General features: G+C 49.3%; 1 protein-coding gene across 1 annotated transcript in view; it reads right to left on the bottom strand.

The window, feature by feature from the left end:
- LOC119403696 (tyrosine kinase receptor Cad96Ca) overlaps positions 1 to 15,388 on the bottom strand; it is a 101,177-nt gene extending 85,789 nt beyond the window's left edge. Inside the window, exon 1 of the mRNA XM_037670594.2 lies at positions 14,970 to 15,388. Within this exon, the coding sequence (XP_037526522.1) occupies positions 14,970 to 15,033 (64 nt within the window). The 5' untranslated portion in view covers positions 15,034 to 15,388. The remainder of the gene's footprint in view (positions 1 to 14,969) is intronic.
- Between the last annotated feature and the right edge of the window lie 390 nt (positions 15,389 to 15,778).

Here is a 15,778-nt window from a genome sequence, read left to right as displayed (position 1 = left end):
TACCCTTTTACAGAGTTCAACAACTCCAACTTTCCACGCACCCTGCCTTTCGCTTCAGATCTAAATCGACGCCGTGCCAGGCTCAGCGCACACAAAGGACGTGCAAGCCGCCGCCGACGTTGTGCTGGCGTGACCGAAGATGTGTCACAGCTGCGGCGCCGCCCCGGGCCGCGCCACTCACGGGGCCGCTTCCAAGACACCTGGGGAGGGCGGACCGAGAGGGGCCGCCATCCGGAGCAGCTCGCAGTCTCAAAACCAGTCTCGCTGAGTGTCGTCGTCTGGCCTGGCGTTCAATTATCTCCAAGGCTGCCTCTCCAGACGCGCCGAGGTTAGTAGGCGCGAGCTGGCCCAGGTCGGCGCCGCTCCTTGTCCCTCCCCGGCTCTTCTTATTTTTCGACGCGCCTCATTTATTCCCTTCTTGCGAGCTGCCGAAGATGTCACACCCACAAGTCCGCCTTCTCGCCAGAGCTCTGCCGGCGTTCCCGGGCCGCGCTGGAGTGTTTGCTTCTTTTGCCCGCGCTCTCCTTCCTCTCTGCGTGTTACAATGCGGGCGCGCTCCTTCCCGCGCTTTTGAGCGCCCCTACCCTCGGCGCCGGTAGCACTTGCCCAGCGGCCATATTTATTATCTTTTTTCCCCACGTCAGCTTGGTCACTGAGAACGTCGCTCCAAGGGGGCGTGGCGCTCCGGTAGCACCTGTCCTTCCTTCCCTTTTATCTTCTCCTAACGACAGTCTTCGTTCTCTGGAGAGAGCGACACTTCGGCGAAAGCGCTGCTTGCCGAGCACCGTCAACCGTGGCTTCATTGCTGGGTGCGGCCTGGAGCTGCTCTCGGCTCCTCGGTCTCTTCGCACGCTCCTCGGGGGATTTTTATCATCAGCAGTTGGAGCGGAGCAAGCGGATGTTTTCTTCAGAGGGGGCCAAAATTGGTTTCGCTCTTTGACAGCCCGGTTGTGTCGCCCGCGGGCACCGGGGATGTCGCTTGAGAGCCTATAGAGATGGTTAATTTACCGCCTTTTTGTTTTTCCCTGCATCGATCGTCAATTAAGTTTCGCATCTTAGAGGGAAGAGCCCTGCCAAATGACTAGCTGCAGGCTTTGACCGGAGGAGACAATTTTGAGGGGTCCTTGCTCTCGTCCAAGGCAAGCGCGCGCGCGCCGATCGCCTTCTCCAGAGGCAGCTTCCCAAGATGAAACCTGTCGGGGTGACACCTGTCGTGTCCACTACGATGGGCGGGCCTCCGTGACGAAGCAACACGAAATTGGTCTACACGGTTAAATTATTATTTAAGGAAAACTTGATCGTCATTCATTTAGTAAAATAAGGTTGGCTACCAATGGAGAAAGTGAAGGCCATGCTCCTCTACCTTTCGTTCTTTCAAGTTTCGCGCAGAACCCTCAGCGTCAGTACCACATTGTGACGTCACAGATTTGAAGTACGCATCGCGCAACTGAGGGGCTAGGGCAGAGAAAATATTTGAGGACGCTTAAACTTCGCCTTCAAGAGTGGAAGGCGACAGCGTAATTGGGCCCCCGTTAGCATCGCCTTCCCCTTCGCTTGCCCACGCTACGCTTCTTAGCGGACACCTCAACCGTGCTGCTAGGAAAGAAACATCTCGTAACACTGGCCGTTCTAAACTCTTCTCGAACGCCAGCTGCAAATACAATGGCGAAGTGCCCACTACGCCATAATTCATCATTTTGCGAAGTAGCGAAGCACCCACAGCGCGTCCGTAAGGCAATACGCGCATCTAGGCAGATGCACACTTTGTTGATGCTGTTGATGATGATCAATTTTGTCTGAGTGCTTTGTGGGGCTTTAAGCCACCAACTGGATGCGCAATTAACAGTGTGTGACGTCTGGTGCGATTCTGCGCTTGTGCCAGTAGTTTTTCTGAACATCGGCCCTGGATCATATGGCGCCGTATATGACAAAAATGAATAATAGGAACTAGCTAAAAAAAAAAAAAACATCGCAGCAAACATAATATACACGGTGTCTCAACTGCGGAGCACCACGATTTTTAAAAAGAGGAACTATGTAATGCGAAGAAAACGTAGCGTTCAAAGTTCACTGGAGTAGCCACCAGTAATTTAAATGCCCCGTCGATATGCCTACCGATGTCTCAACCACCCTTACACTTATTAGGTGAGTACGTCTCGCGTTACAAAATTATTATAATTAACCAATTAAATCTCATACTGGCGGCGGGTACTAGAATCAATATGTGGGTTTTATTCGTGCAACACAGTTCCCCTTTTTTTTCCTTCTTTTTTTTTTTAAATCGTGGTGCTCGATATCTTGGCGATTCTGTATAGTCAGTTTCGCTTTCTGCTTTCCGTTGTTTTCAATTATACATGTCGTCTGCCAAGAGCTCCGATGGCACTATAGTGTTCACTTACATATAAACCAGCTACGTCGCTGCTCGTCTGCATCGGTCAGCTCATATACCACCGTCACCTGGAGCGCACATGTGACACCTTTCACGGCTATATTATCGCACCATTCATATCATTCGCCAGCGCAGAAGCCACAGGCTTTGTTCCTCGTTCTTCATGACTATGATCACCATGGCGATCAGCACCGAAAGAGGAGGATGTCATTGGCTGCACGCGTATCTACAGCCTTGCTAGAATTACAGGTGATTGATACCGTCCCTGCGCTATACCAGGAAGCTGAGCTTATAGGAAATGTGATATATATACGTATGTAGGCCGTTCAGCGCGCTATCGGTGATAACGCAACGGAGAACAAGGCGACGCGCGTGCAGAGCAATCCGGAACAGATCTAATGTAAGCCTATGTGAGCCATCCAGCGCCCAATGAACCGCCGCCTGGCCTGCGCCCTCGACAATGCCCGAAATGTGTGCGCTAAGCGTTTTCACGAAACCCAGCCTACGTCGCATCACTAAATAAATTACGTATAGGGGCCACAGCACATACCACATGAATACCCAGTTTCCTCTTACTCCAGTCTGTGGAAGCGTCCCACATCTTCGTCTGTCCTTTTTTTTTTTGTAAAAACATATGTAGCACTTGTCTTTGCGTAATCATTCTTTTTTTACATTTCACGTCGGTGAAAAACCATATAATCAGCCCTGGAGAGCAAAGATTGTCAGTTCCAGTAATTTACTTAGAGTCAGTTAATCCAGTCTTGTGAACTGCAGAATGTACTATTTACTTATTTTATTTTTTACTAAACAGCAAGGCAAGTGTAGTGAGAACGAGCTCTTGGACTAAAGGGTGGACGTCCGTCAAAAGGTTGCAACGGCACAGAAGTGACCAGCCCCCTGATAGACGTCAGCGCGGTTCACTCTCCTTTTTGTACTCTTATGCGGTTATACCACTGAGGCGACTCAATTCGAATACAAGAGGCGCAGAGCTTGCAGGATGCATGACTGAGCGGCTAATTTTCGAGTTGAATTGCAAAGCGCGTTTCGAGCCCAGCGTTTGCGCAATGTTATAAACGAGTTTCCTCCAGGATGAAGCTGTCCTCCTTTGCTATATATAGGCTCGTTACGGCAGCGGACAGGGCAACGCAAGAGCCAATGACATGTGAACATATAACGCACCGCGAGAACCACTCTGCCAACTGTGGGCGTATTCTACATTTTGTATTTGGCACAGCTGAGATCCGGGATCCTTGAACTCCCCTCTCTGGGTCGAGCGACTCATGCACAAGCATTTCCAAATCACCGAGGCCGCCCGTTTTTAGGCCTCGCGCTTGGACGGCGTTTCCTGGACCGCAAGACACACTCTCAACATCTCGGCGGCACCGCGTTACAGATGGCCGCTACCGTTGTTTTCTCTCCGCCTTATAATGTGCATCGCGTGCCGAACGCGAATCGCTTCGCGCACAGGGGCGCTGCATGTGGGGCGTACAGTGTGTATAACGGCCGGCGGCTCCCGTTCCCAGGGGGCAATTTAAACCTGACCAACCGCGCTAACTACCCGAGCAGGCGCTTCACGCCGGGCGCCCGGCGGCCCACATCCCAACAGCGAACGAGGTCAACGCCGACTGACGAGCTGGGAAGACCCGCGCGCATTGCCAAGGAGTCGTTGCGCCGACCGCGGCAACCAGTCACAAGGAATCGCGAAAAAAAGAAAAAGCAAGCGGCGGTCGGCAGCGCGTGCGAGATATGGCCCATATTTGCGTCCCCGATATGCGCGTGGCCAGCGGGCAATGCCCATTCTGGATGCGCGAGCCCACGACGCCCACTCGCCCAGTGAGTAGCGCGGGAAGTACCCCTCCGTTCTGGAATCACCGACCAGAACGCGGACAGTCTCGGTGTTCGGCAGTATCGAGCCTCTCAGGTCGGGTTTTTTCGCGCTTGAGCCCTTCACATGCTATCGGTCATATGGCTGTCGTGACCCAGAAGATGGCACAACTTTCGTTGGCAAAACGTTATTTTGTTATGCAGTGAGGAGACGCCGAGAAATAGGACGGACTCAATAGATTTTCTGTGGGGATATGTATAGCGATGGACCAGTTCATCCAAGTATCACGTTGGCATTATTCGAATGCTGATAGCGCACATACACGAGAAGAAAGTATCTCTCCAATATAACTTCCTCTTCGCCGGTGACATTAATGCTGATGCTATTTTCCGAGGGTGCACTTGTTCTTCACAGCTCCTCTCTTCTTACCTGCACACGCAAACATATACTTCCACTCTGTGTGCTGAAATTACCGGTGTTTTGCTTTTACCTGGCGCTATATAGATATACGCATTTCAAAGGCGTGTGATAAAATCTGATGACGGCTATATCCAAATGCCCGAGGGTGCCTGAACATTTACTATACATGCCTTACACATGTGCGAAAGCATCAGGCGCTGCATTACATCACGTCTTGCACTCGTCGGGAGCCGACCGATATCGAAAACCTTTATTTCGTACTTTAGACCACTCAAGCGCGTGTCATAAATGCGCAACACTGAAGTATAACAGAACTTCCATGCGTGCGTGCGTGTGCGTGCGTGTGTGTGTGTGTGTGTGTGTGTGTGTGTGTGTGTGTGTGTGTGTGTGTGTGTGTGTGTGTGTGTGTGTGTGTGTGTGTGTGTGTGTGTGTGTGTGTGTGTGCGTGTTTTACGTCTAACTAATAGTCTTGCACATTTAGCAGTGACGCAGAATTCCTCACCACCGCCTTTAGTGTCCGCCGTAACCCTTAATATTTACATTTCTGTTTTTTTTAACATTTCTAGTGTATAGAGGAGTAGGCTAGAGAATGCAGTCTCGATCTAACCTTCGCCCGGCAGTAAATAATTTATCTTTTCACGAAAGTTATTAAACAATAATAATATATGGGGTTTTACGTGCAAAAACCACGACATGATAATGAGGCACGCTGTACAGCGGAGGGCTCCGGAAACTTCGACCACCTGTGGTCCTTTAACATGCACCTAAATATAAGCCCACGGGCCTCTAGCATTTCGCCTACAGCGAAAAATTAAGTATTCTTACAGCAGATAGAAACGGCTACTCCCCCCCCCCATCTTGCACGATGTCTGCCCATGGCTGTGCTTTTACCTCTGTACGGTCTGTATCAAAATGCGTACTCTTACGAGACGCCGGACGGTTTCTATTATGCGATACATCCGGCTCCGCCGAAAAGCCGCATTCAAAGAACGTCGTTTGAATGTACGGAACTATGCCGCAGTTCCTTCAGGCTGAAGCACACGAGTCACGGTGTATAATTCGGTAGCAGGCGGCTGCCAGAGATACCTTTCATCAGGACAAGGCACGTCTATATACTCACGCCCACGAAGGCGCGACGCGTGTCGCGGCCAACTTGAGCCGGCGGTCAAGCACCATACCCCCGTGTAGCCGCTTCAATCGTAGCGTAATTATTTACACTCTTATCGGAACAAAGCTGTCCCACCCTCGGCGTCATGCCCGCCGGCACGCAGTCGCAGAAGTCAGGGCCGCGTGAACGCGGCGGACCTTGTTCCCCGAAAAGCAAGACGGCCGGGCGGAACAGGCGTTCGCCACTCCCGGTCGCCGCACACGTATGCGGGTCCTGCGAGCGCCCCTTGGGACGACGGACGAGACGACAACGGCACGGCGGAAATCTGGGTGACCCCGATGCGGCGCGCTGCGACCGTGACGCCCGACTGGGCGTACGACGCGACGGTTCCACCGCCTGCGCACGCGGCTAGCTTGCGAAGGCACGAATAGCGCGTCCGCCGGCCGCGGAGAGCCGCAACAAGTTGCGAGCTTGCCTATCGAGATTCGCTTAGCGTCATTTTCAAGAGACGCACCGCGGATATACACTTCGGTGACTTTTAGAGCCGTTTTCCGCCATCATGCTGCCACTACCATCCATGGAAGCACGTCTGCTGCTTGAGTGTGAGTAATGCATTATGTATAGACCTTGCTTGCACATAGTCTCCCGACGACAATTGCCACGGCGTTTTAGACGGCTGTTAAACAACGTCTCTCTGTTTTTCTTTTTTTTTTTTTGGTCTTTTTCTCCTTCATCCAGATGTCCCAAGGAGAACGTTATGTCCTGGTCAGGAAGTATATTTCACAGAAAGCGCCAACATGAAGCCAGCACCAGCAGACTCCTCTCTCTCTCTCTCTCTTATAACTTCGTAACAATATATATATATATATATATATATATATATATAATGCACACACGACTCGCACGAGATATCGAAACGAATGAGTAACTAAGTATTACAGTTACTGCACTTAACTTTCAAGTCAAGTCATAAGGGAAGTTAACTCACTTGACTTTTCTTTCATTTCTCAAGGCACATCCACTTAGAAATTCCAAAAAACAAAACACAAGGAAATGACCCTATGCATCGAAGGACAAATGTATTTGGAGTATTGTCGCACCTAGTAGCACAGTTTGGTAGCTCACTTTTTTAAACGTAATTATGCCAGCATCAAATTTCTTCTAGACTGACGTGCCTCGCAAAGTCTCGAGTTTCTATTTGTAAGTTGCAATACGTGCCCCGTATCGATTTACAGTGCAATGTGTAATCTGTAAACGTTTGCTATTAGTAAAAAAATGCGTTTTCTCTTGTCGGTGCAAATATAGTTTACGCCTTTTTGAGCGCTTATTGCCGGAATCGCGCAATCTACCGCCCACGTACGCATTAGCCATTCACTTGCTCTCAATCAGCCCCGCCACGGTGGTCTAGTGGTTACGGCGCTCGACTGCTGACCCGAAGGTCACGGGATCGAGTCCCGGCCGCGGCGGCTGCATTTTCGATGGAGGCGAAAATGTTTGAGGCCCGTGTACTTAGATTTACGTGCACCTTAAAGAACCCCAGGTGGTCGAAATTTCCGGAGACCTCCACTACAGCGTCTCTCAATCATATCGTGGTTTTGGGACGTTAAAGCCGAACAGTTATTATTATTTACATATAATTGCTGTAGTATAGTTATAAGAAGAAACAAGTCCCCCACAATTGTCTTCTAAGCATTACTTCGCAAATGACTTCACCACAACCATAACGACGTCTCACCGGTGAGGCTAATACAGCGAAAGGAAAATCAAGAAATACAAGGCCGACTGGTATACACGGCGTGATGCAAGTGCTCGTCCATGGCTGCACATTTGGAGGATACACATGACGTAACAAGACAACTAAAAAGAAAAGAAATGAACGTTATTACTGATAGCGCCTATGGCTGCGCATATACGCTCGCAACGCCGCGAAATGAGAGAAATAAGAAAACAGGTCTGCGTCGTTAACGAAGTCACTTCTCTGGATCCCGAAACGCCTTTTCGTTCTTGCACACGGGACTGCCATCACCGACGAGGGCCATCGCGCGAGAACTCGGGAAGCAATTCACTTCAAGGACTCGCTCACGCCGTTTGTGTGGTATTTGCTCTCGCGAAAGATGCAAAAGCCGCCGTTCGTGGAACAGAAAGAGTGAAATCTCAATGACTCCCCAGGAAAGATTTTTACTGGCTCTGAAGTATTTCTCGGTGTATGAAGATTTCTAAGAGCTTAAAAAGGAAAGTTATGTATCATCATCATCAGCCTGACTACGCCTACTGCAGGGCAAATGCCTCTGCCATGTTTCTACAATTAACCCGGTTCTGTAATTGCTGCAGCCCCGTTATTCCCGTAAACTTCTTAATCTCATCTGCCCACCTAACTTGCTGCCTCTCCCTCGCGCGCTTGCCTTCTCTTGGAATCCACTCTGTTACTCTCAATAACCAGCTGTTATCTTGCCTTCTCGCAACGTACCCTGCCCATGCCCATTTCTTATTGATTTCGACTAAGATGTGCTTAACACACGTTTTCCCCCTCACCCACTCTGCTCTCTTTTTGTCCCTTAATGCTACACCTATCATTTTTTTTTTTCATGGCTGCTTTGTCGTCCTCAATTTAAGTTGATCCCTTTTCGTATAGATATGGTAAAAATCGTAGCTCTGTAAAAAATAACTCGGAGCGCGCAAAGGTGGTTTCAAAATTCATGCGACCATCCTTTTTCGGGGATCGTCCAAACGTTGAGAAAAACCAAAGTTACAAGTCGCCTCCATGCATATACAGTTCCTCGAATTTGAATGCTTATTGTTGATTGGATATATTTAGTTTGAAATGTCCGAGGCGTTGTAAAGACGGCGTTGTATTGGCGCTTCACGTACAAAGCTTAAAAGGGTGCGTGAGCGAGCTATAATCGGTATTTTTTTAAACAGCGCTAAAATTACGCAGGCAAGAGAGGAAAGAAGGACGGTGACTGGCTGCCAGCTGAAGGGATATCTTGCTTGCTCACATATATACCCTTTTGAAAATAAGAAACGGAAGAGAGGGCAGAAAAGAGAGGAAGTTTTCCTCAGACACTTGTTGCTGTTTCACACAACTGTTAACAATGATGAACAAAGCTTAATCTTTGGCGAGATACGCGGTAACAGTGTTATCGCTGGCACCGCTGAGTATAAATTGCAATCGGTACCTCAGATTCCGCCGCATTACAATAGCTTTCATGCGCACCTAACTGTTCTACTTTAATCCCCTCTTCGAGCCATCTCCGCAGTAATATTAATGCACCGAAGAAACGTCAAACGTCTCTGTCGTCTACTTGCGCATATGTCTATAACTCCGTGCAAAATTCTTTCGGGGCCGCTTCTTTCGCTAGCTCCGTATATGAGGGGGGGGGGGGGTGTAGTTGAAGCCTCCCCCCTGCCCCATCTGGTTACGCCAATTGCCGCAGCTCGTATAATCATCGAGACAAGAGCACGAAGGGATTGACATATTAGTGAAACACATTGTAAAATAAGTTAGATCGCTTGGCTGGAAGGTGTGCAACAAGCGTAGGTTGAAGGAAATCGGATTCATCGCGCGATCATGAGAGTTGCAAACTGTGTGCATTAGTGTAAATGCTGGATAAAAACGCAGACGTGCCACTGGACACTGCACCGTACAGCAATGCACCAACGCATGCTGTATAAAAAAGTACAATTTTCAACTTAAAGCGATAGCTGTAAAAAAAGGAAACATTTCATTGAAAACGCCAAACAAGAGCCCTTGATTTAATGCGTAATATTTTCGTAACGGATACACATTTTTAGTCCTATAAGAAGCATGTGTTTTTTTGAAGACTTCAAGAATGTTTTTTTTTTTTTTTACCAGATGGAAATGTATACTGGTTTTGAGATACAGCGAGGCACACAGACAACGTTTGTGTTTTTTCTGCGTACCTCTGTCATGTCCCGGTATTCAATAAGCGCAACCCATAACCAGTCAAATTTGTGTTTTTGTTTCTTTCGTAGTGTAGTCTGCAAATATTTATCTGGCGACACCGCCTATGGCATAGGGTAGCGAGTAACTTCTCTCTTGTCGCTGAGCGCAACACTTGTTATTGTGCTGCAAAGAAAATGTCCTCTTTCCTGTTTAGACATGGCTCCGCCGACTGCGAGGCGTTGCGCAAACCGAAGTGCATGATGCACATCGACCCGCTGAACATGATTCCATTTAGTGCCTTGTTCGCAGATACCCATCGGCGCGCCTACACGAACGACGAAGGTCGCAGGACAGTGTGGACAGACGACACAGACGCTGCACAAGCGGTACTACGGGCAGCGACGACCGTTTTCGAATGCCGCTATTTTTTCGTCCGTCGCCGACGTTCAGCAGCAGCCGTGCATGCAAATTAGGAGAAGCTGGAAGAGCGCGCGGGGGCACTTGCAACACCACGTATCTACCTATTTCTGGTTTTTGTTTCTTTCCGACTATATAATGATCACCGATGGCGCGCGCCCAGGCGACGGCGCACTGCCGCACGTGACGCCTGCGCCTGAGACGCCAACGGAAACAGCGCCGGGTCGAAAGGTCGCCGCCGCTCTTGTATCTGTGGGCCTCGCCCCCCTTCCTCGTCGTCGACGTGCCGCCGCTGCAGCAGCCGGCGACAGGCACGACCAACGCAAGCGACCAGTTTTCCTGGAACGAGCGGCGCTCCGCTGCAGCGACACCGGCACTTCGGCGCGCTGCCGTCAAGAACGCGCCTAATCAAATGGGAGTAACGTAGCCTCGAGTTGGAGAAACGCGAAGCCTTGAAGCGGAAAGAGGGATTCGGCCGATTGCGAAAAAAAAAAACACTCTCGAGAGTTTTTGAGCAAACGGTGCTCGGATTAGGAGACCGCGAGGTGCGTCATTGTGGATTACCAGAGCGGCTTCTGTGGCTTCTGGTACTGCGTGACTGCCATGCATCAACTAGGAATCAAAAGATGTTCCGTTCCTCGGCTCATTCTCATGCAGGTGGTGCCTTTGTCTTTTTTTTTTTGTTTTAGCAACGCGGTATAAATGTGAAAGAGTTTGCCTATTCCGAGAGGATGCCTGCAAGCGTATAGCCTGCGAAAGATAGCATGGACTGGTTTTGCCGGTAGTCGCCAGAGATTATGCGCTACGTCTTTTTTTTTTTCTCTCGCCGTCTTCAGCCTGCCGGTTTTGATCAGATGGCTGGTAAACGAAGTCAATCTCATCAGACATTGAAAAGTATAAGGCCGCTATATATAGCATGACCAGGCCGGCACTTCCTCGTTCTCCATGCACGGGATCCGGTTGGCCATTATAAGGACCAACTTGTCGCTAATGGCTTCGTGCCTGGGGCCTTGAGAGTTTCTTCAGATAAGGAATTTAGCGGAGCACCGTTACTGTATAGAAGGATGATGCAGGCGGTATCGACGCGCTACTGCAGGTGGTCGTGCAATTGATGAGGTACAGAATTCTTTTTATCCTAAACGATGCTTCGAAGCTGCTTACGAAAGGCACCTGCCTTTCTGATGTAGTGTTATTCCTCATTTTATAACTAATCCAAGCAAGCGTCCGACGCGACGCCGTCAATACTTACTTTTAATCCTGTCGTAAGCATCACGCCGAGGAAAGGTATTAATATCTGACAACCCCGTCTATGCACATCGCTGCATCACTATGTCACAAGCCCAGTTTGCTCGTCCCTTTTTAACCGTTTTACTGCTACCCCTGGTTTGATGTTTGAGTGCTTTGTTCCTGTCTTCGCGTTGTTAAAGCTATCTCGAACCAAAACCAGGGCTTAAAGTCAGGGGGGGCTCGGGGGGGCCCGGTCCCCCCTGCCCCCCCCCCCCCGGAGGGGCTGTATGTATGTGTGTATGTATGTATATAGGTCGCCACCCTCTGAGGGCCCCCCCCTCCAATCAAGGGAGACTTTAAGCCCTGACCAAAACCATGCACCAACAAACAAGGATTCTCCAAAATCTCTTAAGAAAAATTTCCTTCAGTGTAAATAGAAGATTTAGTATAACGACACAAAAACTACTTTGCCATCTACGCGACGGCGCCCACTGCTGAGTTTCATGATACCAAAAGAAGAAACCATAGGTAAGGAAAGAAGTTTCTTGGAAGTATACTGGCGACGAAGAATAATCCTGACCGCTGCTGGGATCGCTGCTGACCGGTGCTAGCTTACTACCGCTCCTGCTACAACTACTGCTAACACTACTGCTAATAGTAGTAGTACTACTGCTACCTGTCGCGCCGGTTCATATTCAAGATGACTCGTTTATTGCAAGAAAAGTTACCTATTCGGACACCTTGTGCAATAATAATTTTGTTGTCAATAAGAAATGGTATCGCCAACAGCCGGGCAGGAAAGGTGGCTAGCTTTGATGAAATTAGGTGGATCTTGCAAATGCTACTTGTTGGATCTATCACAGAACACCACAACCACTGCGCGTTTCAGTAGACCGAATATAGCTAGGCCCTTGGGCGGCAGTGCAACCTTATCATGTACTGCGTACATCGACACACGCATTGGATAAGACTGCGTGCTTGCTTTCCACGGGAGGGCACTTCTGTAATTTGGGTCATTCACATCTGAACCGCGGCACCAGTCAGTATACTACACGGCGCAACGTAAACAACGGAAGATCATTAGATAAAGTTTTATTCTTGCACGTTTTCCTTTATGTGCATACTTTGTCTATTTCAGTGAACTAAATACAAGGTAACCAAAATGGAAGCCTTCTGGTTATGCTTACTAGGCAGCGGATTTAGCTGGAAATTAGATCACAATTTTGTATGTCGAGCGTTATAAATTTTCGTTTCGTCATGGTAAACGATTCCTCACCAATACGCTGACCAAAGTTATCAGCAACACGAAGGGACTGAAATAATAACTGTGTTCCAGTCACGTATCACTGCGAATCACTTACAAAACACCCCCCCCCCCCCACACACGCACACATTATATATATATATATATATATATATATATATATATATATATATATATATATCAACAACTGAAAATACGGCGAATGTACTATATCTCGTTATCTGTTGAACCGGTGGCAGTGCACAAGCACTGCCACCGGTTCAACAATTACTTGTTCGAGTATCAACAGTGTTGTTACGCTAAAGCGTAATAATTCCTGCGAAGCTATCACTCCACAGCAGGGGTCAAATAAAGGATGTCGCAGTAGCTAACGTTTCAGCAGCTCCCCTTATCAAAACATTCGCTTCAACGGCATCCTGTTTTTGATCCCTTTTGACCACTTCAAGCCTCAACCTTCCTGTGAACCTCTCGCGTTTGAAGCGCTGTACATGGTATCATCTTCACGGGTACAGTGTACATGATGCAGTCATTCTGCTTTTTTTTTGAAACTGGCAAAATTGAAACTGTTCTTGAGTCTCCGAGCCATAAAACCTTGTAGAACTTCGTACTTGAAACAGCATATATACACACCCTATAGATATGCAACGTGTACTTTAACGTACCCAGCATCTGAGTCCGTCACAAAGATAGTGGTGGCCTCAGATCTTGAGGCACAACAAACAAACGTTTTTCGCATCGCACAAAGAGTTGATTGAGTGCTAGCACAGCCGATCCGTTGTTTACGCAATATTGTCGTCGATGCAGTGCAAGCATAGTCTGTGCAACATTCGAGTGGAGGCTGCTTCTTAAGACTACTTATGTCTCAATATTCACTGCAACCGCGGTGATGGTGGTCGGGGGAGCACGTATGAAAGAGAAGGAAATGTAGGAATAACAAATAAACCCCATCACTTAAAATGGCACTGAAATCATAACCACCTCCCTTCGCGGTGAACACCTGGGCAATTTCGAGCCGGAAAAATACGATTATTAAAGCAAGTAGCCTCGTTGATTTCGAAATAACCTATCATGCATTCATGTTTAGCCTGTTATACCTTCTGCCCGCTTCACTGCATAAAAACTACCGATCTGAAGGTTATGCAAAGAGGGTACTTGTTTTCTCTCGCAGATGTTACGAAGGAGGAACTGCGTGTCCGTATTTAAAAACGTTCACTCGGTACTCCATGAAAACGGGTCTCCCAACTACCCCTGTATACAGCCACGGAGCCAGAAAGAAAGCAGAATTTACATGAGAAACCACAGCCATCGTTTCAGGCTTTTTCTTCTTTTTTAAATTACTGTCTACGCATAGGACACTCGATTAAGTATTCCATCTCAACGGCTATGCATGCTGCCTCAAGTGATGTGGGGGTGACACGTGAAAAGCTCCGGTGTGCTCGCGCACAATTCCGCTTATTAACGTTTCATTCGGGGCCGATAATGCAGAATAACGCCAATAACTAAAGGTCATCGACCACAGACACATGGCTTCAGGACATTGCTTTGGGGTAAAGACGGCCGCCACACATTAGAGTACTGCAATCCTAAATGTCCGTATTATGTCCCGCAACCCCTGCCTAAGCATATCTGTTTTTCATATATGCGAATGTAGGTAATGCTTCTAGAGTTAAGCAGCAATGACTGATGCAAATACCATACGCTATTGGTTATCGAGCATTTTTAGGTTGCACATTTCGCCGCATGAGAAATCGACCATTGTGGACGGCTTCTAAAGCTTCGAGTGGTCAGACTGAACGTCCACAATGGTGAGCATCGATATGTAGCGAAGCAGAGAAAATCACAAATGCAGGTTCCATTGACCTGATGACAATAATGAGTTACGTAAATAACCAGCAAAAATAAAAACAAGAACAAAAGTAAGCTTATAGAAGGTTGCATTCGCGTGAGAAAACTCATTAGGGTGTCGATTTAAGTTACAAGCCTACATTTATCATCCTGAACCCACAATTCAGAAATCTCATCAATTAGACATTTCCTGTCACTTTTAGTATAATTTCATAGGCTGTTACAGTTGGCCAACGGCCTTCCTACGAGCCGTCGATCAATTGGCAGCTCTGTGAACCCCCGTTCATGAGTTAGGTGTCCTTTGTACAACTTTAAATCAGCTGTGGTAAGAGTTGGTGATCGCAGATTTGCATGTCCTTGCTCATTCGACTGCCTCATGAACGCTGTCTGGAGCTGATTGGGATGTTCTCTGCGTCTCACGTTCCAAATGCGCGCGGTCCAGGAGCGGTCCGCGCAGGTTGCAAAGAAGGGACGGCCGTTCGGCCAATCCGGGTGCAGGGCCAAGAATGTGCGTCCCGCAGCCCGTGGCTTCAGAGGCGCCCGCGCACCTGCCGTTGATCCGGGACTCACCTGACTGCAGCATCGAAGCCAGCACGCATCCGAGCAGAGCCAACGCGCCCGACGCTGTCTTCATCGTGTCGTCGTTCGCCGGTTCTCCAATCGCGGGCTAGAGCGCGTGTTTCGAAGCAACGCACGGGGGTGGGGGCACACTGAGCACGACGATGACGCCGACCGGCCGTATCCTTGCGTGGTGGTCGCTGCCGATTCTGGGCCGCGGCTGCCGCCTGATCAGCCAACGGCACCGCAGTTCCACCGAGTCCTCATGGCACTGCGCCAAGCCGGGAACATTGGGTCATCGGCGAAGCACCACGACAAAGAAGGCCGCCGAAGCTAGCTGGCCGGCCGAACGCACCTTCCACGCACTCTGGCTCGTCGTCGAACGCTGTAATTTGGCGGAGGAAGCTCTCTCCTCTCCTCCTGGGTCACGTCTTGGAGACTCCGCCTTCGAGCGCACTGGCTCGACGGGATGCCAGCCCGGCAGGCTCGCTCTCTCGTATCCCCCCCACCCCCACCCCCCCCTCTCGTATGGCAGCAGCCGGCGGGCGAGGGGCCCTTCTTGGAAGCGCGCCACCTACCTGCCGGATTCCTCCTGCCGCCGCCGCCTCGTGGTCCCGGCTCAGCGCCCGTTCAGCGCTCTGCCTCTTGCGCGCGCACTCTTGCCACACCCAGCAGTCAGCTCTACAGGTTTTGCCATACAGGTCGACAGTGCTCGAAAGTGTTCTCCTGCCACTCTGACGCACCTGGTTAATACGGAATAGAGAAAAAAGTGCGCCCGAGCGCCAAAGCGGGACTTCCTCAGGTCTCGACGAAACCGAAAG

The sequence above is a fragment of the Rhipicephalus sanguineus genome, chromosome 1 (genome assembly GCF_013339695.2).
Source record: "Rhipicephalus sanguineus isolate Rsan-2018 chromosome 1, BIME_Rsan_1.4, whole genome shotgun sequence".
Classification (NCBI taxonomy): Eukaryota; Metazoa; Arthropoda; class Arachnida; order Ixodida; family Ixodidae; genus Rhipicephalus; species Rhipicephalus sanguineus.
Note: the sequence above shows the minus strand (reverse complement) of the source record. Positions and strands in the feature narration are given on the sequence as shown.